Source organism: Cydia pomonella, chromosome 28 (assembly GCF_033807575.1).
Source record: "Cydia pomonella isolate Wapato2018A chromosome 28, ilCydPomo1, whole genome shotgun sequence".
NCBI lineage: Eukaryota > Metazoa > Arthropoda > Insecta > Lepidoptera > Tortricidae > Cydia > Cydia pomonella.
Window position 1 is genome coordinate 3,919,837 of NC_084730.1, and position 26,429 is coordinate 3,946,265.

The 26,429-nt window shown below is 35.8% G+C and overlaps 1 protein-coding gene and 1 long non-coding RNA gene across 4 annotated transcripts in view; both read right to left on the reverse strand.

The window, feature by feature from the left end:
* Positions 1-21,894, reverse strand: part of LOC133532897 (uncharacterized) — a 39,556-nt gene extending 17,662 nt beyond the window's left edge. The window contains exons 1-2 of one of the 3 annotated variants that reach the window (XR_009801764.1): positions 21,834-21,894; positions 20,067-20,222 (exon numbers count right to left, since the gene is read on the reverse strand). Coding sequence is in view for 1 of the 3 variants with exons in the window: in XM_061871757.1 (XP_061727741.1) it covers positions 20,067-20,222; positions 20,306-20,415 (266 nt within the window). In the remaining 2 variants the exon portion in view is untranslated. Of the gene's footprint in view, positions 1-20,066; positions 21,217-21,833 lie in introns of those variants that run through there. The other 2 variants (XM_061871757.1, XR_009801763.1) reach the window with 2 other exon arrangements.
* Positions 12,019-15,550, reverse strand: LOC133532898 (uncharacterized). Its single transcript, XR_009801765.1, has 2 exons — positions 12,843-15,550; positions 12,019-12,271 (listed from the first exon to the last, which is right to left on the reverse strand). It is a non-coding gene; the product is annotated as an uncharacterized LOC133532898 (long non-coding RNA).
* Positions 21,895-26,429: the final 4,535 nt, after the last annotated feature.

A 26,429-nucleotide genomic window follows, 5' to 3' on the forward strand; every position in this document is an offset into this window, starting at 1 on the left:
GTCGCAATACGGTTTATTATTGGCCGGGGGACAGCTGTGTTGTCGATATATGGTTTTAAGCAGTATTATTGTTTTAGTTTGGTTGGAGCGCATCGCCAACAAATTGTTTTACAGTTTGGCGAAACTTTAATTATAGGTACATTGTATATTGTGATTTGTGAAATAAACTTAAAAAAAAAAAAAATGTATATATATAGCAATTTACCTCTAGTTTTATGTCAACCTAAATGTAATATCCTAAGAGTATTTATTAGAAACATATAAAAAAAGTTAAAAGTTCGAAATGTCACGGAACGTGTAGTGTGACTTCCCCGGATTTTATGATATTTTATTTTTCGTTCAAAAAATATGAATTGATTTTGGAAGGATTCATATCAAATGAAAACACTTATACCCATTCCACAATACAGTTTAAAAATTGTACAGATATATAACGACTTTTTAAAATTTTTAATAACATACATTTTGTGATCAGTTTTCGTGTCACCGCCGCGCCTGGTAATATAAACATGCAGTACTCGGTAGAAAGTTATCTTTACGTCTGGCAGCCTTTTTAACGTTTTTTTAGAACAGTAACAGTGTGTTGTTGTCAGATTTACAAATGGCTGAAGGGAGAAGTTTTGTCAAAAATTATTTGTGTTAATTTGAAAAAAAGCAACGGTCAACCTTAACGCGTCACCACCGTGTTTTAGTTTTAAAAGTCAGTACTAGTTTCACGTTATTGTTTGTAACATAAGATATACCTAATACATTCGAGATTGAGCTAATTATTTAATATTTGCAAAGTCAAAGGTAATTTTTAAGTAATACCGAACATGTTCCAAATTGTCACGACCGTGACATCAAAATTCTATCCCCGCCACGGACTTTTGAGTCCACGTTCGTGACATATAGACACTTGGTCGTGACATTCTCTATTCGTTTAATTAATTTACAGGCATATTCACTGTTTATAAATGGATTTTATTGGCTATATGTACGCTAGTTTGACGGATTTCAACGTATGAACTGTCATTCGATGTGTCGTAGTCATGGGAGTGACTTAGGCTATGTTTAAATTTTTGTATAAATCAAAATACTGGAGTTGGCCGCTAAAATGCCGAAACGTCACGACTGAGGGACACTTTGTGACAACCGTGATTATGTAATTTTATTTACCTTTCCTGAGGGTATTAAGCTTGACCATATGCATCAAAAATTACTTTATATGCGTAACAATATGTGAAAAATAAAAAGCTTTTATGAAAAAATATTTTTCTGGACACAATTTAATAATCACCCTGATTGTTTGAGTAATTGTTTGAACGGATATTAATTGAATACTTACTGCAATTTTTTTTGGTAGTTTTCGTTGTTACCATATTACTTACTTTTTTCGCTACGCTCGTGAATCTATTATAGAATCTTTCGCTTGCACGGGACTCAAAACAAGCACTGGAAGAAATATCAAACTTTGCTCTCTTGTTGCACAAATAACTATTGTCTCACTCAGTGAGCAAAATTCGATTTTGCACACTGTTTTTAAGCAACAAATTATCCTTGTTCGAGCTGCTGACGTGAATATGTTTTTTCACTATTACTTACATGTATGGAGTGCCTCCGCCCCCCTCACCATAAATATAATTTTTAAATTTTAATCTAAGTAGCGGATTACAAAGTACACATAAGTTGTAAATTTCATTAAAATAATATATATCTAATAGTTTCCGAGTAAATGGCTGTGAAACGCACCCCCAATCCCAAAAAAAGAGATATGAGGACTGTACAAATTTCAAATGTTGGTCACTATTTATATATTGATTGCTATTTATAGGGAGTAAAATACGGTGTATATACGTAAAAGTTTTTATTGAAAAATAAAACCTCTTTAACATACTTATACTATAACTTAACTAAATTAATGTAAACGCCCCTATAATGGAACAGGCACCAGTAATGGGATGGTATAGACAAATCCTGTAAAACTAGTATTTACCATCAGTTTTTAATCGCTGGCAACATTTTACCATAAACAAGAGCCAAAGAGCTGCTTAAGTTTAATTTTGCATTGATATTTGTTAGTTTGAAAATTAATGGCGCCATACATCCCATGACTGGGGCAAAAAACATACTTTTAATTTGTTAATAATATTGAAGGCATTTGCAGTAGACATTATATAAATACATTGAACATTCAATTCTTTTAACGCATAAATCCTTAGAAATTTTACAGGTGTCGATGAAATATCAAAAATACTCCAAATCTTCTCTTCAATGTCCCATAATTGGTGCCGTTAACATATTTATTATTTATAACACTAGCGCCCTCTAGTTAAGGTCTTTGTATAATTAAAAGTAAAAATTCTACTAGAATAAAAGTCTTTTTCTATCGTATTATCCGAGTAATCAAAAACTAACATCGCGCACTTAATTTTTCGTATAGTACCTAGGTATACCGGGTGTTTCCTGTAACATGGGGAATAAATTAAACTGTAGGCTGTACTCCTCAAACTGACCAACATTTGTTCAGCAACTTTTAAAAATAACTAGTGTTTTGATTGAAAAAAAAAATTGACTTTAAAGTTTATTCTAAGACGCAATGTATTGCAAATTTTGTTATGTTTAAAGCGTGACAAGCAACGTCAAACACACTGATGATGTTAGCGTATATTTAAAATAATATTTAATTTGTATGAAAAAGAGAAAATCTAGATACCTAATATATTTTTTAATTGTTGATAATTGTCGTTAGAGGACTAGAGGAGTACAATATATGGTTTAATTATTTGTTCGTGTTACAGGAAACACCCGGTATAATCGTTTACGGGTTAGCTATATTCGCTATGTGCACGACTGTCACGCAACCTAGTGTCCGCAAGTCTAGGGGAAAATGTCAATGCACTACATCTTATAAAACTACTCCAAAACTAAAAACTACTGAACGGTTTTTTATACGACTTTCATCTAAGGGTATTGTTAAGGATATTGTTAAGGTTTTGTGTAAATTAAAAACAATGGTCCCTTAAACCATACAATTTAATTGAATATATCAGGAGAAATCGTAAATCAAAGTTTTATTTCTAGCCATATAACTTGTACGAAATGTTAAAGACGCTATCCGCAGTTAGTTCTAATTTTAACCACCTTATGCGGTGGGATCGGTTTACTTACCCCCACCACGCACTACGCACGGTCCGAATAACATATTATTGATTTCTTGTATATAAGGAAAACTAAGTAGGGTCAAGGTCATAAATATGTATACATTTCTTCACCTAATTCCATTCAAATAAAGTGTATACATATTAAATATGACTTTGACTGCACGTTAATTAGTTACATAATGAAATAAACAATAAAAAGATTTACAAGACTTAAACTATGTACCTTAATCAAGATTTATCTATAAAGCTAAATTATAATTAACAAACTAGGTAATAGTAAATAAAACTAAAATAGGTAAATTTAAAAAAGTTTGTGATTGACAGATTGTTTATTTTCAATTTGATTTTCATTTATATCATAAAGATTGATTGTTAATTACTGTATTTAATCATGTTTTCGTTGTGCACAATAAAGAATATTATTATTATTAAAGATTGTACTATTGGCCATGATTTATATGTCAACTACGACCTAACAAATCGAATAAAATAAAATAAATAAATATTAATATTATAGGACATTAGTACACAAATTGACTAAGTCCCACAGTAAGCTCAATAAGGCTTGTGTTGAGGGTACTTAGACAACGATATATATAATATATAAATACTTAAATACATAGAAAACACCCATGACTCAGGAACAAATATCCATGCTCATCACACGAATAAATGCCCTTACCAGGATTTGAACCCGGGACCATCGGCTTCGTAGGCAGGGTCACTACCCACTAGGCCAAACTGTTCGTCAATTAAAAAATGTAAATGCCCGCGCCCTTTGGCAGGCGGGTAAAAAGTGTTTTCTATCAGTTGGAGAGTTCCACGAGCAATCGAGTAGACGCTACACCGTGCGCTACCCAAACAAAACAGTCTGTAGAGCTCTAGCATATTTGCTGAATCTCCTATTATACTACACGCTTGTTATGAAATTTGTCAATTATATCTTTAATTGTTTTATAAAATACCGTAAAACGGGGTCTCTAGAAATCGCGGGGTAAAAAGAGAAATGTTGAAGTTTTTTTTTTTCAATTCGTTATATACAACTTTTTATAATTACAGTTTTCGGAATACGTACAGGGTAGACTATTTATTCGCTACATTAATACCAAAAGAAGTTAATAAAAATGCTTAAAACGTAACTACGTTTTTTGACTTTAAATTAAAGCAAGTCCTCGCCGAGTTAAGAAATGAAGGCTGAACTATGTTTTAGCAGTAAATGTAATTATAAAAGCGCACATTTTGGGTACATAGATATGTGATTACCTATAGCTAAATTAAAGGTATTTTACAGCTAAAAAAGATTTTTGAAATCTTGTTTGGTGTGGATAACTTTGTGATTTTTTGTCCCGAAAATTATGGTTACCCTGTTTTTAATTCCTTAGGCGGCTGTTTCTAAAGCGTCTAATATAGGCTTAGTCGCGTTTAAAATAACACAAGCTTCAAAATTCTGCCAAAACCAGTGCGTGAACCATCGATTTCCATAAAGCCCCAACCACGAAGTATGTGGGAACACCTCATTAGGAAATTTAGTTATTTAGTTCTGTGTTAACAAGTCGAACATGTGTAGTACATACAATGATGAGGAAAGATGCGTTTTATCCATTAAAAATATCAAAAAATTATTATTGATATAAAATATGGAGTTATTGATTTTTTACTTCAAAAATTGTACCGAAATTGCCCCAGTTTACGGTATTAAACAACTTCCATTATGTCCGTGATTGTTTTTTAGATTCAATATGTTTACTCCAAAATCAACCAAATTGACTGTCTGGTAGCCGGCTATTCCTAGCTACATAATGAAAAGTCATCGTTGTCAGGAATAAAATACTTATGAATGATTCTGGAAATGTCGTTTGACTTACACTTCAAGGTTTTAATCCTTTTTGTTAGCATCAAGCTCTTATTAATTACTTCATCAATAAAATCGCACACTTCGCATAAAACTGTTTTCACTGAGGTCTGCTCTGCTGCTTGGAGCGCTTCGTTACATGGGCATTTTTTTCTTGGCTCCGTGGAAATCCTTAAATATATAGGGTCAGACCATAATTCATCGTGTGTGGTTTCTCTAAGCCTAGTGTAAGCCCGCACATCATAGTTGGATCCAGGGAAAGGTAGCACTAATTTAAATTCACAATAATGATTGTCACAAAGCATTGAAGACATATCAGCATCCCTCCATATGTACGTGTAATGACGTAAATTTCTGTATTCCGTCAGTCTATATTTTATTTTATAAACACAGCTGTTGCATTGTATTATAGCCGAATCAACACTAATGAGCTTCTTCCACCTCAAAAGAACATAGTTTTCATTTTTATTGATAATTTGAAATGAGTCAACTAATTCAACTTTTGAAATAGAGCTAGTGTTCATAGCAAACGTTTCATTGTGACAAGCAAAATAGTTACAAGTTGTAAGTATTAACGAAAAATTCGAGTTCATTACAAATGATTGTTGTCCCTTTACTCTGATATCCCACTCGCATTCAATTTTAATATTAATATAATAAGTTTTCGTGTCACCGATGCAGATAAGCCTCGTATCTTTGTCAACACCATTTTCAATGTACAGTAGTTTGTATGTTTGTATGTCGCTGACGTAGCGCCACTTACACTTAAGTATATGCCCCTTGTGTATTGAGCAATAGAAATCTTTTCCTTCACTGTAAGAGCCCGCCGAAACTGATATGAAGGAACTATGAAAAAAGGAATAGCAATTATAAATTACTACATTGTTGTCCGCTCTTGCTGTATATTTTATTGTGGAGCTATTGACTGCTTCTGTGTGTAGCTCGTTATTATGATACCCATAGATACGTAAAGCTGAAATATCATTGCCGCTACAAAACAGCTCATAGTCCTCCCCAAACGGTACGATAAATATATGACGCCCACCTTTCAATGCATGTTTTACCGTTGAAGACTTAATGGATATTGCGGGTCTGACAATAACGTCAAGAACGTCTTCACAACCGTTATCGTTATTCACACAGACAAATGCATAGTCAGATATGTTTGGCTTATGTATATGTAACATAACACTCGATGCATTCTTTTTTTTCACTAGGGTAATCATGTCGTAATAGTCAAGAATTTCGAGGTTCGCCGGCTTCTTAGTGGAACAGTTAAATATAATATCTTCTCCATATGTCTTGTAGTAAACAATTTTGTTAAATTCTAATATAGGATTTGAATTTAGTGTTATCTGTGGACGACGGGGATCTCCGAAGCAGCGTCCGACGGCCGTGGTAGCTCCGGCAAGCGCCACGCCGACAAACAGCACCATCGCTGCCGGCGCTAGTATCCTCGGAACACTCGCGGACTGCATCACGCAGGGCCACTGAAGCTTATTAGCGCACCAAATAACACTGTATAATGAGCCCACGTTTCAGAATATGGGCCTTATATAAAATTAATCTTAGGTACCTATCTAATATTACCTACACCACAAACTTCCTCATGTTTTATATTTGATTATCCGTTAGAGAGGCATTTGGTGTATTATTAAATAATGTACAGTCAGTAATATTATTCGTTAAGTGCCTTTGCATAACAAACTTTTATAAATAAATAAGTAAAAATCAGGGTCAATGCAGAAGGGGGGGGGGGGGGGGTTACTTTTATCTGCGGCTCTACATACAAACTGAATTTAATGGGTACGTACGTGATGGTTACGTAGCCGAGAGGCCAAGGGTTAATTCTTAGGGTTATGTACCAAAAATGTACAAAACGAACCCTTATGATGCGATTCTGCCGGTCCGTCTGTCTGTCACATCGGCATCGCTAAATATCTCGAGAACTACTTGAGCTATCGATTTAAAATAGTTATAAAAAAGCGGCCAAGTGCGAGTCGGACTCGCGCATGAAGGGTTCCGTACCATTTAGGACGTATTAAAAAAAATCTACTTACTAGATCTTGTTCAACATTTTACCACTTTGGACACACATTTTACCACTTTGGAAGTGTCTCTCGCGCAAACTATTCAGTTTAGAAAAAAATGATATTAGGAACCTGAATATCATTTTTAAAGACCTATCCATAGATACCCCACACGTATGGGTTTGATTAAAAAATTTTTTTTTAAATTTTATGACGTATTAAAAAAAAACTACTCACTAGATCTCGTTCAAACCAATTTTCGGTGGAAGTTTACATGGTAATGTATATCATATATTTTTTTTAGATTTTTCATTCTGTTATTTTAGAAGTTACAGGGGGGGGGGGGGCACACATTTTTTCACTTTGGAAGTGTCTCTCGCGCAAACTATTCAGTTTAGAAAAAAATGATATTAGAAACCTAAATATCATTTTTGAAGACCTATCCATAGATAGATACCCCACACGTATGGGTTTGATGAAAAAAAATTTTTTTTTTAATTTTATGACGTATTAAAAAAAAACTACTTATTAGATCTCGTTCAAACCAATTTTCGGTGGAAGTTTGCATGACAATGTATATCATATATTTTTTTTAGTTTTTTCATTCTGTTATTTTAGAAGTTACGGGGGGGGGGGGGGGGGGACACACATTTTACCACTTTGGAACTGTAATTTTTTTTTACTATGGAAAATGGACAGTATAAAGAGGGGGTAAAACTTCAAAGTCAGTCAAGCAAAGTAGACTTGATTTAGTACTTATACTTGAATGTTCTATGAAATTACACTAAAAACAACTTCTTTCAAATAACTTTCAAATTAAACAAAAATTGTTGAATCGGTTCACATGATAAATAATTGTCTCTGAAAAACCAACATACCTACATACAAGTCGCGCAATTTCAAAGGTACACATATGACTGTGGCATAAATTCATATATGTGTCAATTATATATAAAATATTTAAGGTGAAGCGGTATTTCACGCCGAATCAGCATCTCTCCCTGTACCAAGCACAGGTCCACTCGTGCATGGAATACTGCTGCCACCTGAGGGACGGTTCCGCCAAATATCAGCTGGCAGCCCTGGACTCGATAGAGCGCCGGGCTCATAGACTCTTTGGCGATGACCCGTCTATCAAGTCAATGTTACAGAGCCTTGAGCACCGCCGTCGAGTCGCTAGCCTATCGGTGTTCTATCGGATAAATTTCGGGGAGTGCGCACATGAACTGCACGACCTGATCCCACCTTCCCCTTTTCATCATCGGACATCCAGGCGTGGGGAACGTATGCACCCGTGGTAAACGTTCCATTTGTTCGCACGGAACGGTTTGTATGTATGTATGTATGTTAGGGTGTCCCTTATTTAATAATTTTCAGAAATTAATAACGCATACCCCCTAAATCGGTTTATTTTATCCCAAAACGCTCTGAAAATAAATAAGGGATCTCTTACAGTCAACCTTTGAGTAATTGAGAGTCAAAAGTAAAACATGAAAGATAAACGAACACTATGTACACTCAGCATCAAAAGTAGCGGATCAAACAACGCTTCAAAAGTAGATAGTTAGATACTTAGATACTACATTCTGTAACAGCTTAACAAAAAGTGATGGTTCTGTATGTAGAACAATTAAAACTGTAGAACATATACTTTTGAACATGAATTTTAGAGCTATATCTAATTTTGGAAAAGTTATCCGGAATATCAGATACTTTTGGCGCGTTGTTTCATCCGCTACTATTGATGCTGACTGTACAAAAAAAATAAACTATGGTTCAATCATTACACAAGTAAAAAATTGAAATATGTTGCCTATATAATTATATTACATATATATACATATAATAAATATCAATAAATATACATATAAATCCTAGCTGTTGCCCAAGACTTCCTACGCGTGGATTTGTATGTTGGTGGCTATATACATGAGCATAAAACATTATGCGGCAAAAGGTAGCAGTAGGGGCGGTTAATCAATTGGTAATAATTATACAACGCATGAGAGTTGTCTGACACAACCTACGAAGTTTTAAGCCCCTAAGTGAAAAACTTGTTCTCGATATAATCCCTCTCAATCCCTTAAGAAGATTTTCAAGTCCACTATTCCAATCGAATGCAAACTTCAAACCCTTTTTTCACCAATGAACGCCATTTTAACTCCCTTTGGGAATTAATTTCAAAAACGCTGAAATCACTTTTCTTGTTTCCTATTACACAATTACACTTTTTACGACATTTCAAGATCACTATTTACAAAAAATTTCGTTCCCGATGCAAACTTACAACCCTTTTTTCACTAACTTAGGGAAATGAATTTATTAAAAAAGGTGATATGTATCAGTTTTCGTCTATTTGAATATAGAGGTATTATATAGAGGTAATGCCCGTTTATCAAGTTTCAGGTCCCTATTAAAAGAAAACTCGTACCCCATATAAACTTATATCCCCTTTTTAACCCCCTTACAGGTTGAATTATCAAGAACGTTAAAATAACTTTTTTAATATTACATTATGTTTTTCTATGTAGTTTTAAAGCATTTGTAATGGATTCAAACTTTCAACCCCTGTAACCCTTTTAGGAAAAGAATTTTTAAAAACGCTGAAATAAATTTCGTTTTATTCTAATAATATGCCCATATACAAAGTTTCAAGTCCCACACTAAAAAAAATGTATGACCCCCATACAAACTTTCAACCCCTTGTTCACTACCTTGGGGGATGAATTTTAAAAACCCTTAAAATTGTTTTCTTCTCTTTTAATGAAGTACCAATTGACGAAGTTTCAAGTTCCTAGCTTAAGTTAAATTCTAAACCACACGCAAATTATCAACCCCTTTTTCATTTCGGGATTGAATTTTTAAAATCGCTGAAATAACTTTTTTTGCATTCTAATAACAAATTATCGTTTAGATGTCCAACCTTTCGTACCAGGTCCACTTATTTGTTTTCTATTCCGTTTAGTCGAAAAAAATATGCAAATAATAATTATTTAGTAAGAGCATGTAATACTTATAATAAAAAATATTTACATATAGACATGTTTCAATTAAATCTCCGTAAATTTGTATCTGCAATGAAAGCAACAACGAACTAATAACAATAAATAAATAAATATAAAAAAATCAATTACTAATCAATGAGCACTAACTTTTTATATGGTAATTCTGTCTAAAATGCATCTTCTTTCTCTTTCTTGAAATGTATTAAATTAAATTAAATTGTTCATAAATTTTATATCAGTAATTGTATAAACTTCATATTTCTTAAATCTTATCATTAATTAAGTACTTAACTTATTTATAATCTTCATTTTAGCGTTTAATTGCCATGTTAATTGTTTAATACGTGCATTTTGTTTTTCTCAGAGCAATAATTGTGTTACCTATAAGTGGAAACTGTTCTGGCTGTTGTATTAACTTAATTTGTTAAACTGTATGTGTAATGATATGCTGTTTGTTTCCCTTTGCAATAAAAAAAAAAAAAAAAAAAAAATATGACGTGATACAATGATTCAAGTCCCGCACTCACAAAAATGTTTGATCTCCATACAAACTTTCAACCCATTTTTCACCACCTTGAAGGATGAATTCTCAAAAACGCTGAAATTAGTTTTCTTCCCTTTTAATCAAATAACTGTTTACGAAGTTTGAAGTTCCTAGGTTAAACTAAATTTTGAACCCCATACAAACTGTCAACCTCTATTTACCCCTTTAGGGGATGAATTTTTAAAAACGCTGAAATTACTTTTCTTGTGTTTTAATAATATGCCTACGTACAAAGATTTTAATTCCGCACTCCAAAAATATTTGATCTCCATACAATCTTTCAACCCCTTTTTTACCACCTTAGGGGATGAATTTATACATCATCATCATCAGTCACATCTGAAAATATCGGTACAAAAATGTGCCAAAAAATATGTATACATGACCTTAAAATATGGACAATAAAGTCGTGTATGCATATTTTTGGCACATTTTTTGTACCGATATTTTCAGACGAGACTGTACAAAAACAGCATAACTGGGTGGTAAATTGCCCATGCGATCTGTCATTTTTGTATCTAAAATATAATAAAAACCGGCCAAGTGTGTATCGGACCACTCAGAATAGAGGGTTCCTTCATACCATACTAAAAGCCAAACAAAACGGACGTCTTCGCGGCATTTACGTCGTTTTAATAAGCAAATAAGTTTTTTGATCGATGATCAAATATTAAAAACTCGATAGAATCTCAACCGGTCGTATTCAAAATAGTGGAAAATATTTACTAAGCTATTTTGCGCGCCATAGGCGCCCGGTTCAAAAGTTGGAGGGGGGCAATTTACGCTTATAAAAATAAATAAAACGATCAAGTAACCTTAATTGAATGTTATTTTTAGAGACCTATCAAATTAATGATGTACCAGACATTAATTTTAAATACTTTGAAAAGCTTTATGTATGGAGTGCCCCCGCCTCCACCGACACCTAAAAAACATATCATGCACTTAAATTCGTATAGTAGGTATATAATCGTTTACGGGCGAGCAATATAACATATTACTGGTTTGTTGTAAGGAAAAATTAGTAGGTACAGTCAAGATCATAAATATGTATACATTCTTTTGCTTATTCCATTGAAATAAAGTAAAAAAGTGTACACATATTTATGACTTAATTTTACTGTACGTTAATTAGCTGTATAATGAAATAACCAGTAAAAAGATTTACAAGACTTAACTATGTACCTTTAATAAGCTAAATCTATAAAGCTAAATTATAATTAACAAACACCGACTTCAAGATTTCTAAAGGAGGTTATCAATTCGGTTGTATGTTTTTCTTTTAATGTTACTCTATAACTCCATCATTCCTGTACCGAATTTGAAATTTTTTTTTTGTTTGAATTTATATAGATACAGATTGGTCCCGTTTTTGTCAAAACTCAGTTCCAATGATGGAATCCATGAGGAATCGAGGGATCTCTTCAAATATGAAAGGCATACATATTGTGATTTCTGTATTTTCTTTAACAAATCAAGTATTTACATTTAAAAAAGTGACATTTGATGAAGTGGAACTGCTGATGATGATCAGAATGGAACTCTTCAACGACGCATAGTACACGTTTGGCGATTTGTCCTCTACGCTGTGTTTGTTAAGTAAATTAGATTTTCAAGACAAATTTTTGTCAAATTCGAGTTCGAACGATGAGGTCCATGAGGAATCGAGGGAACTCCTCAAATGTTAGTATTTTCATCTACATAACAAGTATTTACATTTGTAGAAGTGACATTCGATGAAGTGGAACTGCTGATGATGAACAGAATGGAACTCTTCAATGATGTATAGTTCACGTTTGGCAATTTGTTTTCTTCGCATGTTTGTCAAGCAGTTAGGTTTTCAAGGTACATTTTTATATTTCAATCCTTTTTAGTTTTTTTAATAATTATCTGGTGCTTTATTTCATGCATGGTGTGAAATAATTTATCTTAAATACAGTAGAATAACCCTGAACAAATCTGAAATGTGTCAAGGTGGGTGCAGTGACAAAAAAAAACATGTTACCTCCTTTTCTACATAATTAGGCGTAGGACGCTGTATTTTTAAGTTCATTGTATGAAATCCAAAATCAACAATAATCACCGGTCTCCCTCATCGAAGTCGGTTTCTTTTTTTTAATTATTTAATAAGTAAATTTAAAAAGTAAGTGAATGTTTTCCGGCCAATCATTGTCTAAGGAAATAAGGTTTAAAAAGTATATGTGATAGACTACCTCTTTGTTTCATATTTGTCAATTGCAAAAGTTATCTAGTGACCTATGTACTTACTTTCTTCTGTAAGTACCAGCTACCGTTTCGTTGACTTTTAGGAACAGTTCGTACAATCTGTAGACTACTTTTAGGAACAGTTCGTACAATCTGTAGACTACTTTAAGGAACAGTTCGTACAATCTGTAGACTACTTTTAAAATGTCACGGTCACGAAATAAGTCTGTATTGTATTGTATCGTATCGCATCTTATCGTATCGTATCGGATTATATTATATGGTATTGTAAGTCTGTTTTCTTCTAGTGTTGACGAAATCGAGTCCACGGGCATAACGTTCTACAGTGACACCTTAGTATGTACTCATTCTTAATTAACACACTTATTTTCATTGGCCGAGCAAGTCGAGTTGAAGGATATGAGTGGGACAGCCTCAAAATCCGTAGAGGTGTAATCGAAAAACACTTGCTTTGCCTGCTTGAACAGCATGAGATTGGGATGACACTTCCGAACGACGTACTTAAAGCGTGTGGCTTTTCGGTGAGACTGGCTTGAGTTTTGCAAAAAAATGTCTTTTGGTTTTTTTTGATCTATAAAGGTTGCTGAAATCGGCTCAGAGTCGCCGTCGGGCGCCGTCGCCGCCGAGCGCCGCTGTCGCCGACCGCCGTGGCCGCTGAGCGCCGACGCCGTAAATTTTGAAGGCCAGAAAGGTCTCGAAGAGCAGGCTTAGAAAAAAAAATCTAGTTAGTAACCTCAGTGTTTTCCGTGTCGTGGCGGTTACACATATAGTAATGAATAAGTGATTTAATAATAAACTCAGTATAATTCTCGTATTTTCCTCATTCGTGCGTGCGTCGTGGTAACGACGCTGGCGGTCCATTGCACTCTATATTGCGCTCCTTGTCTCGCACGTACAAGTACAACGTTCCTGGAACGGAATGGAGGAATGTTTAAATGGGGCACTGAGGACAGCTACTTGATCCCGTGCTGCTATGCGAAAATTGTAAATTGTAATTTGAAATTGTATTTTGTAATTTTAATAAGTATAACATAACCAGAAATAATATTTAATTAAATTAATAACAAGTAAGTCGACTATTATGTATTGTAAATATTAGGTTAGAATGGAATAATATTATTGTATGCCCTTACAGGGTGTCATGAACTGGCCTTATTTATTTAATGTAACACCTATTATGTAACATGACAATACATTATTGAATACATGAAATAAATGAAAATAGTCTTTTCTGCCCTCGAGGCAGAAAGAGTCAACTTTGCTCCCGCTGCGCTAAACGTAGTTGAGTTGCCTCTTTCCGCCTCCGTCGAGCAGAAAAATAGTATGCGCACCACGGGAAGAAACGTAGGACATTCCATCCCGCGTGTTTGCCACCCTCGCCTTCGGCTCAGGTGACAATTTTACACGCGGCACGCAATTTCCTATTTTTCCTCCCTTGGGACACAAATAACTATAGGAGATCTCCCAAACTTTTTAATTAAGGACGATTGACATTTTCAGATTTTGGAAAATGTGTACCTACAGACAGTAAACTTTTTCAAAGTCGATAATTGTGAATTTCTTTGGATGCCAATCGAATCCATTTCTATTCAGGAATTTCAGGATCAAAAGATTCTTAAAGACAACCTAGGTTAGGGCACTAGAAAAGCCATATTATAAGGAACATGTTTGTCGTACATTTAGTATGAAGGGCTGTTTGCGCTAGTTACCACCAAGTTGACACCAACGGTACTATATGATTTTTTACACCTAAGACCCTTATCTGTTTAAACACACACACATGACAGACAACAGTATAAATTTGATCATTTTTGCAGTTTTGAATTTGGAACTTTTTTTTATTCCATTACCTCTGGAGTTGCAGTCGTCCATAGGCTATAGTGACTGCTTACCATCAGGTGGGCCGTATGCTTGTTTGCCACCGACGTGGTATAAAAAAAATTTACCTTTTAAAAGGACATTGGGATTGGGTCACTGGAGGTTAAAGGTGACATGAGAATGTCAACAGCTACAATACTGTTGCGACATTACTGCCACGACCTTAATGTCGTTGCTGTATCTGTCAATCTCTTTTATAAAATTAAGTGACTTTCGCTACCGCATTACTGCCACAATTATTGCCGTTCAATCTGTCACTGACATGTCACCTTAATGAAGTTTTAATAGAAACACTTAAAAAAATAGTTTTAACAAATTACTCAAACAAACATGTCCAATTTAAGTATTCAACATTACATGTCATGTTCATTACAAAAAATGTTAGTTTCATTTAGTTGGTACATGACATCCTGATAGGGCACAAAATGTTAACAGGTAGGTACTTACAATTTATTTTTTATTTTTTTATATATATACCTTTATTTCAGGCAAGTAGTGGCCCATAGATAAATACCTTAAGACTAGCATACACATTATAAAAATATATTTTAAAATTAAATACTACAAATCACATTATTTTACGGCTGCATGCACTATTTATCATAAGACACGCACCCTTTGAGACTGTCTACCCATTGTTTTTGTATATAACAGCTACGTCAGCTACACATCCTTTCCGCAACGACTTTTAGAACGCTATCGTGACTATCCCTTAATCGCCTCTGTTACACAATTATTGTAACTAAAATTATTAAGCTAGTTCAAAAACAATAATTAAATTAAGCAGTATACAATGCGATGTCATATTCAGTTATTATTATCAATCATTTTTATACATAATCATATTAATTCCTACTATATGTTGAAACAAACCACAAACATCAGTACCCCTAGTGTAAATTTGATCGACATCATAACGTGACGAACGCGTTTGCGTTAAGTCTCATTTTGTATAGGATTTTGAGTTTCCAAAACGTCCCGCTTGGCGCGCTCTTTCTAAATCCAATACAAAATGAGATTAAACGCAAACGCGTACGTCACGTTTCGAAATCGAATTTATTTACACTAGGGGTACTGTAATGATGTTTCTAGAAGAAGGAAGTATTTTTTCATCCACACTCTTATTTTAATGCCTTTTCGTTATCGACGGTATCGTACATATTGTTGCACCTAATGCGCATTTTGTTTGTTTGAAAAATATTTTGTTATCTTCGTGCGATCGGAAACGGTTTTACGTAGGTGGTACTCTGGTCTGATCAAATTGGTTTACTCATATGATACCACTGACATATATCTAAGGACGGGCCTTACGGGCACTAAGAATGGTGCTAGTTCAGTGGTGTCACACACGAATTCGAGCCAATCGTGTAGTCTAACGCAACTAGTTGCGAGCAATCGCACGCGTGATGCGAAAGCATCGACCAATCGCGTTGTGGCGTTAGACTGCGCGATTGGCTTGTATTCGTGTGAGTGACACCGGTGTACTGGCCCCATTCTTATTGCCCGTACCGCCCGTTCTTAGTTATATGTCAATGTATGATACCTAATTCATGGTTCGTGATAACAACGTCCCCCAGAATAAAAGTCCGGGCGCCGCGCCGCCGCGGCAGTGCCCACGGCCCTTCCCAAGTGGTATGTATAATTTCCTAATTCATATGTTTTAATGTTTATTTGGGTTAAAACGGTGCGGGGCACAAATGTAGTAAAGTCAAAAGATTTAATTTGTGACTCATTTCGTAACTTGGCACAGTGACAAACAACATGAAAGTCGCTAGAGACCTCACATTAACAAACAGTAATGGCGTGGCTTTTTCCAATTGTTTCGGTTTTTACTAACACGCTTTTATTATGTCGACCTGTATGTAACTATGTAATGGAATCTAAGGTAACTAATTTAACCATCTTCCAAGGATCGTAGCGTCATGAAAATTGGCTGTTGACAATACAATAATATGGTACAGTCGAACTGATCTGATGATGGAGCCGGAAGATATGATCTGGAACTTCATGATGGAACATCGTATCATAGCTGTGTTTGGATTTGTTAGAAAAGTCTTGTAATGAACTTCGACCACGATTTTTACGTGCATTTATAAAAGCGCGTTTTTCTAGTGTTTTTTAAACTGTTAATTTATTTAGTTTCACGTAAACTGGATTTTATTGAAATTATTTGACAGCAGTGACAGCAAACAGCAAGAGAGTGAATGAATTAATGATTTGTGCAGCAAGTGGTTGCAAACTGGTAACAATGTTACGACACTGCGACGTAACGTAACCCCTTTTTAGTCGTCTCAACCAAATACGACGTAACACCAAAAATGTTACCAGAACTTTTGAGTGTCGACACAAAAGTGTCGAAAAATGTGTGATTGCGACTAAAAATGGTTGTATGGAATACTATTGTCACTGTGACAAGGCACAAAATGGGTTACAAATTAAATATGTAAATACGTGTACTACATACACGTATTTACATATTTACCGACTTAGGTATATTTTTCAAAACAGCGATTCTAATTTCTAAGGACCCCAGTGACCTTAGGGCACGTATAGAAACTTAATATTGTTACTCACGTACCTAAGACCTGCATCTGCGGTACCGTGAACGGATAAATTGTATTTGTTTATTTATTTTAAGATACATTTATTGGGTTAAAAGTGCTTTTATTGAACACATAATTATTTACAAACGATAGAGATCAGGAAGCTTACCGCGAAAACGGAAAATCGCAAATTGCAGGCATCTTTCCCCCTTACACTCACTAAGACGGAATTAGAGTGACAAAGAAAAATGCCCGCAATTGACGAACTTCTATTTTCGCGGTTATAGCCCCGGGCCGCTGCCGGCGTGTAGGTCATTATTTTAGAGAAAGAAATCTCGAAATATGGATAGAAATGTTGTTTTTACGTTCATAATAATAGACTGCGAAATACTGCGTTGCTCGCGCTTGAGAGAGACGCGCCGGCAATAGATTTTCGTACAACATCGATGGCCTAGACCGACTAAGTGATCCTGAACGTGCTTCTCGCGTCGCATCGGATATCTAACTTTTCAAATTTAGGTTGACACTTCGAGATCGGCGTGACTTTTACACGTCCCAGCGGCGGCGGCGAGCCGGGGCTTGTCGGCGGCGGCGAGCCGCGGGGCTTGTCGGCGGCGGCGCGCTGGCGTGGCGCGGACCTCTATACAATAATTAAAATGAAAATAGCATCAAAGATTGGTGCCGAAGTTATAAAAAGAACACCGCGACTAAAAGGTCCACCTGTGGCATTGACCCCATAATGCCTGGCCGCGTTACCTCTCTGTGCCTCTGTGTGCGTGTGTGTGTCCTTATATTTTAAGATTAATTTTATTTATTTTTAGATTAACGGGTCAAGTTTTATTTTGTGTTCCATGGTACTAGTGTGCCATACATACATATTTTCCTTGCGTTGGTGTGGTAAAAAATGTTGTGTTTCACTCGGTGGTAAAATTTGTTTAACCCTCGTGTGCCTTGAAACTTTGAAACCCTCGCAACGCTCAAGATTCCACTTTTCGAACCACTCGATACGCTCGTGCTTCAATTTTAGAATCTTTCGCTGGCTCGGGTATCCGGTCTCGGGTACGAGGGGATAAGAACAACTTTGACCCCTTGTATAAAACAAATAACTATTAAGAGACAACAGGTGTGGTCAGTTATCCATACAAACGTACTCGACTGTTTCCTCCGTGGTTTTTGAAGCTAAAGCAATGATTTTTTCAACACAGATTATTATTATTAATATCTGTGTCGGACTGTTTTGCTTTTTTTTACATTTTTATTTCGTAAGGCGCTAGTGCACTTCAAATATTCGCAAAAACGGCCTAATTTACTAGACCGCAAAGAGAAGCATGGTGTTCAATACTGGCATCAATTAGCCTAAAAAAACAAAACAGTCCGACACAGATTACCATTTAGGTCTCAAAATTTCGTTACATTTGCTTAAGTTTTGGAGGAGGAAACAGTCGAGTAGACGAGTACGAAACATCGTTTTTTTTTTAATTTTTACGCAGGATTTTTCGTCTAACCTAGCGTTGTCCTTATCGCACTTTCGTTAGCGAGACAGATATATTCGCTTGAAATATTTAAATCTCAGCTCCCGTATACTCTTAACCGGTTAAAAGGTGCGAGTTTTCCTCCTTTATATATATATATATATCTTTGTATAAACTGAACGCCCTTTTTGATTATCTTTTTTATTTATGACCATTGATGTAAGTAAAATATGACACTAATAAGCTTCTGACTTTTGAAAAATGTCATCATTATCAAATATTTCGAACAAATTCTCAAAAACACTGCCAAAGATTAACATAGTGTGTTTCTTTTTGTTGTCGATTATTGCAAATAACTTTTGTTCGAAAAATTTATTTTTTTATCTTTTGTTCTAATTAAAAAATATTAACGTCAGAGCATTCCTGAGAAGTAACCCTACGTGGGATTTCAGGGCTTGTCCAATGGCTAAGGTCACCCTGTATAAATTACGCGAGTATGTTATTAAGTCCAGCCCTGGGTGTTGCAGTTTGGGAACAAAAAATTGTTATCGATAAACTGGTTACCATTGTAGTTGTTGTATCGCAACATGTTTACCATTTTGAACTTAAAGAGTAGATGGTTAATATCGTTCTGTTTTTAACATTATTTTTAAAATGAACTTGTTCTGCATTTTACGTGTAAGCGTCTGGACTTTTATAGTGCTACCTGCAGTGTGTGTGTGTGTTATTGTGACAGAAATGTCTTAGTTCAAACCTTCAAGAAAAGAGCGTACTCGCATCTTAAAGGCCGGCAACGCGGTTACAACCCCTCTGGTGTTGCAGGTGTCCATGGACGGCGGTAATCACTTACCATCAGATGATCCGTCTGTTCGTTAGCGTCCTATATCATAAAAAATTAAACTTTGCGATTTGCGATGCTCACTGATTTACTTTTGTTTTGTTGAAGGTTCACGGTCAGAAATACACTTCGCATAACACGTATGGCAGAAAAACTTTTAGTTGTATGATACTTTCGCATAAATATATACGTGCCATAATAGTCATTTTGCACAGTATTCATTTGGAAGAATTTATTTAAGTGGGTTAGGTTAGGGTTTTCTGCCAAATAATATTATGCGAAAAGAAATTCTGCGAAGTAATATTATACGAAACGTACTTCTGCCAAACGATATTTCTATGCAATACAAATTCTAATAAACAACTTTCTTCAACACATTAGTAAACCACGTGGCCTTCAATGGGTTAATATTTTTTCCGCTCAATTACAATGGAGTAGGTAGGAGTGCAAAAGTGTACCATATCTTTGACGTCGACTGTACAGTACATCTCTTTCTGATTATGACAACATAAATGTCTCTAAAACATCCACTCACTCACGTGCTTCGCTTTCAGAGCTCCTATTGTTGCTGCGATGAAAATCGTCCTGACGCTCCTGGCAGCGACGACGCTGCTGGCGTCGGAGTGCGCGTGCGCCGACACCGAGCCGACCATCGTCGCTCGAACTCCCAGTACGCTTAGTTACAGACATGCTGCAAATGACCATGAATTACATTTAGATTCAACGTATGGAGATGAAATCACCATATTCTGTACTGCAGCCAACGCTACTAACCTTGCCATCGTAAACCTAAACGGACTACTAAAATCAGTCTCAGACAACTCTACGACAATCCAGGTGTCGATTGAACAGCTGGAGGTGGGCGAGCACACATACCACTGCATGGACAGTAGTACCGGCTATAATAAGTCTCTGGTTGTCACTGTCCGTCCCGCGGTGGCCGTCACGTCTCCGAATGTGCGTCAAGCTTCGGGAAATTACTACGTGCCTCGTGACGAAATTTATGACGTGTTTTGTTCAGCACATGACGTTGAGGCACTCTCACTTAAATACACATGGTCAAAAGCATTGGATCCTTATTTGAAACTTCATACTGAAGCCGTCAACGGGACTACGGTGTCTGCAACACTTACGAATAACTTAGAAGTCAGGCGGTATAAGTGTCTGAAGGCGGAGATATCCACAGTTTTTGATGTGATAGTGGATTATGGTTTCGAGGTTCAGATCAGAGATTTTCAATGCATTTTGCATCTTTTCCATAAGCTAGAGTGCACGTGGACCTCGTCAAATACGAAAAATGCTTTCACGTTATTCACGGAAGGCAAGCTTCTGTGCACTGATATGTCAGGAGCCGCAGCCAGCGGCTGCGTGCATGCTTGGGACAAAGTGTTAGACGATGCTTATGCTTTTAGCCTCACAACACACTTACCCTTACAATTGGAAGTCTGTAACGAAGCCCATTGTAAAAATCTTACGTTCTCAATTGAAATTCGGTCAATCATGAAACTCGAACCAGTTCGAAACGTAAAGGTAACAATTACGGATCCACAAAATGAATTAATGCGGTTTCAAAATAACATATACGAAATCGAATGGCTCCACAGAAATTTACTTTGTTACCGGGGATGTGAATATAAATTTGAGTACACATTGGAGGGGATGCATTGGAGACAGGCAGAAGTGACCGATTTGGCAGGCTATGAATTTTCTGGTGGCGTAGTGAACTATTTTAAGCTGCCCCTCCCGTGCCCGAATACTCTATACGAGTTCCGCATATATGTCAGGCCTAAGACCGTGAAAGATGACAGACTCTGGTCCGAGCCGGCCTATGTGGAGTACGCGACCCATCCGAGGGACATGAGCCCTGCAGATCTCTCGTGTGCGAAATTCTGGAAACAAGAACCGACTTCCACCCCAGCTGTTGAGTAGCTCGAAGCTCGCGAACTCATTAATGAAATAAATCAGCAGCAAAAATTGGTGGAGATAAAGATCATTATATACATGGAAATGTAATGTATATTTTGCAAAAACTTTGTTTACAAAATATTATAAACCTCCTAATTACTCCTCCTTGTCAGGTGGTAAAGTTGTGTGGTAATTTTCTAGAAGTCGAGGCCACATTATATAATTTGATCATTTCATGGAAATCCATTTTAGAACAGATCACTTAATGATATAACTAACCTAGATTTTTTTTCCATGATGTGGCCAACCGATCTTTTCATGAGATGATTGCCACATCACGAAATTATCAATTCTAAGATCTTGCCACGACATGTATGTATATTATATTGTTACTTACTTAATATAATACAAATCAACTTCATGCAACCACTCCGGAGCAAACTTTAATAACTTCTTAAATATGCCGTCGGGATACTATTAGACATGACTAAAGCGTATGATAAAGTGCAATATAACATATTACTATCTAAACTATATGGTATTGGGATTCGTGGAACGGCGCATAAATGGCTCACAACGTATCTACGAGATAGAAAACAAGTAGTGGAACTAGAACACTTTGACCACCAATCTGGAGAAATTAAACACGTAAAATCAGACACTACAACTATCAACGCCTCAATCCCCCAGGGAAGCGTTATCGGCTGCTTATTATTCTTAATATACATTAACGACCTCCCCAAAATCATAAAAGAACCCTGCGTCTTATTTGCCGATGACATATCTATCCTCACACAGTGTACCGATAATTTCAACCTTAACGCGGAGATAAATAATATATTATCAAAAGTGTCGGGATGGTTAAGTGACCACAACCTGGAAATAAATTATTCAAAGACAAAACTCATGACATTCCACCCACACCAAAAATCCCCGCTAAGTATCACATATAGCTATAATAATGTACACCTTGAAGTCGTTAACGAATTTAAATTGCTCGGAATAGTAATAGATAAAAATATTTGCTGGAAACCACATGTACAAAGTATTCGAAACAAACTTTCACGATTCGCATACGCACTTAGAGAAATAAAAAAAACCACCGACCTAAAAACAGCACTCCAGACCTATTACGCGTACGCATATAACTGGTTGAGCTATGGAATAATATTTTGGGCTAATAGCACAGACGCACCGAGCCTATTCATAGCGCAAAAGAAACTCATCAGAATCCTGGCAAATATTGAACTACCCGATAGCGCCGCACCTTACTTCCAAGAATTTAAAATACTTACACTTCCATGCATCTACATCTTGGAAATGTGTAAGTTTGTCCGTAAATACCCTGAATTTTACACCAAACGGGAAAACGCGGTAAAAAATCGTAACATGCGGTAAAAAATAAATTACAATTGCCATCCTCACGGCTTAAGCTGCACTCGGCTGGACCTCTTGTAATGTCCATAAAAATTTATAATTCATTACCAGAAAGTTTGAAAGACGAAAAATCTGAGACTACCTTTATTAGAAAACTAAAAGAGCTACTGATTTCTAAAAATTATTACTCCTTAAATGATTTTTTAAATGATAAGTTTTAAAAATATAGTTAATGTATATAAAATAATATTAGATTACATAGTGCCTTTCTCCATATTTGCTGCGCCCAACAGGGTACATAATGTGAGAACATAGAATTAAGATTACCACCTGTATTTAACCATTATGTGCAATAAATGTATTGAGTATTGAGTAGGTATTGAGTATTGAGTAACCGATCGCCCCAATTAAACGGTAGACATAATACTTACATAAGATTTACAATAAATGCAATATATGAATTATGAACTTGCTGTCTATACGAAATAAATAATATATTGCTGAATTGAGATTTTCGTTTACATCAAATACCTAATATTAAAAGTAGGTATTTCAAGTTTCCATATTTAAGTAGAATATATTAAATTAAAAACTAAAGAAAAGAGAATTGCATTATTAACCATCATTTCTATGTTCATTAAGTTACATTTAATATAGGCATTGCTTAAATAAAGTGTTAATAATATAACCTAATTAGTCGCTTACGTTATCATTCAAACTGAGGAGGAAAAGAACGACTTATTATTTTCAACATGTACATATAAATAGGTTACCTACATGTTTAATGAACTGGATTTTTAATCCTCGGACTTATATTCCACTTACTTCGACCATCGAACCACGAGGAATTCTAATATTCCACATAGTTCGATCGTCGAACAACGAGGAATTTGTTGGAAATATAATTATTGTCTATGCCGTACATTATCTGTCAAAGATGTGATCTGTGTTCTGTCTCTTTCTCTCTGGCTCTCAGCTCATGCAGCCGTAAGATTTTGTGTCGTCCCATTTTTATTATATTTTATTCTATTTACAAGAACGAATTTTAATGTTTATTTTACGATCACAAAAAGGTAATATAAGAATACGAATAATATATTTATTTCAAGAATTTGTCATTACAAGACCAGCAGTACATTGATCCCCACACTAGGCTCAGCCTGTCACGTGGGAATCTCAGAGAAGTATCGAAATGGTGCGGTTCTCATTTTAACAGAATACATTATTGTTAAAGCTAAATTAAATAAGATTTTTTTATTATATGACTAACTATCAAACTAAGCACAAAAACAGTTAAAAAGGTCTCAGTAAGTTGTATGTAAGTGAAAGTGTTTATGTGAGGGTAAGTGTGTATGTATGTATGAATATGTGCGTGTGTATAACTACGGAATGTGAGAGAAACCAAAAGAAAAGAAATGTAGCTGTACAAGTTATTCATCTTTCGGGAGCAGACGCAATTGAATATTGTCGTCTACTGCAGTCATTTCAAAACATCCTCTGACTCATCATAGTTCCAAGAAAGTATTAGGGGTTGGATATGCCTTTTTGCTTCAGTTAAGTTACAGTGCCTTATGTCGCAGATTTTTACTAATTTATTGTATAAATGTGGAAAGAGATAAGCCGAGAATCTCATAGCAAAAGCAGTTTGAACAGTATTGTAGGAAATTACATGAAATATAGCCCGAATGAAAACACGCACGAAACGTTTAGCCATTTATTTTAGAGTGACATGTATAAAATCATGAAAAATATAAATTTAAATATTTGACAGCTGATCTCAAAAAGAGTTTGCAACATCCTCCCACCTTGGGCAAGAGGCCCAAAACTCTTCTCTATACGTCAGACTGTACTTCAAGTGGGTACAGGCGTTGCACTGCTCGTGTGAACTCTCCATCTGCTGTGCGTACCTTAGCCACTCTTACGCAACCGTCTGTACCAGGGAAAGTTTCGACAATCCTTCCTAAAGCCACATAGTACGCTTTGTGTCCATCTTTATTAAACTACGTCACCTACCCTTAAATTAGAGTCCCTCTCCTTGCCCTTCTGGATAAGCAACTGTATGTTCTCGTTACTGTGAGCCTGTTCATCACTGTGGAACTGGCAAGGTAAGTTTCGTTTCATGAGGTCCTTCAAAGAGCGTATGAGACGCTCCCACCAATTTTCCCGCCATGGCGCTGCAGGAGAACTAAACTTCCTCTTAATGTTCCTCACGTTCAGAGTCATCAGAAGATTATCAGCTTCGTGGAAGTTAGAATTATCCGTGTATTTTGTGTCAACTCTTCCACGTCTCGGGATAAATCTTCGTAAGGCTATGAGAAAAGCTTCTGTCATTAGTGGTTTGGTCAATTTGATATGCACGGCTCGGTAAACTGCACACATGAATAAAATTATCCAAACCTTCCCTCCGGACCGCAGAAAAGAAAGACCGGCAAGGTCTGTAATGTACTTAAAGATGAAAGTCAGTGTAGATAGAAACGTACCGTACGTACGTAATATTATGTTTCTGTAACTCTTTAAACATCTCATGGTCTACATTTAAACGAGGAACATACCCGCAGAGCGTAGACTTGTCTCGCGCGGTCATTGTACATTCAAATTTCTTATCCAAGCTTGCTAGCTTTAACTCGTAGGTATGAAATAGTTCCTTCTTAGTTTCAATCCCGCCAAAAAGACAATTTGACACGATTTCTTTGCCGACAGGTTTCAAGTCTAAATTTTCTATTATATCGCGACTTATCCGAAGATTGCAGGTTCGTGTCCTGTCACGGTCGCCAGATGTAGGAAATTACATGAAATATAGCCCGAATGAAAACACGCACGAAACGTTTAGCCATTTATTTTAGAGTGACATGTATAAAATCATGAAAAATATAAATTTAAATATTTGACAGCTGATCTCAAAAAGAGTTTGCAACAAGTATATAGTATGTAATTAATGTTGGATTAATACACGCTTATATTATATTGTTGGCGTCAATCTTTCCGTAGTCTTCGGCAGTCCCTCGCCTGTGCCGTTGCGCCTATATTTCGAACAGGTTATGGGCCACGACACATAAGCTGAAGAAAAGCTATTTAAAAGGCTTTGAGACAACTTCCAGATTGCTCGACTCGAGTTACGGCAATGGCGCGACAAGGGATGACGGCAGTACATGGAACATAACCTCTTATGTCCGCCAAAATTGGACTAAGTATTTTTGGAGATTCGCTGTGAGAATGGTGCATATCATTGATGGTTTTTTTTTGATGGTGCGTCGATGGTACAGACACGGATGCAACGACGGGTGCACGGACTTAAGAGGCTGTTAACACCCAATGTCCTTGAAATTGATGTTACTTAAACAGTTTTTTAAGAAAGACTATTTGTTTTAGTCAAGTAAAAAAATATATGTTCATATTAATTATATTTCAAAGACCGTGGTTGTACTCGATACACGATTGAACGAAATCGGCTCGATAGAAAATAATTGCAAAGATTGGTCTTAAAATCACAATTAAACGGTTTTATGTCTTTATTGTTTTGACTTATGGGTCTGCAATTAAAATCACCATTTCAAAACATTTATATCTAAACCGTGGTTGAGTAAAATATTACACTAATAATCCACTTTTTTTAATT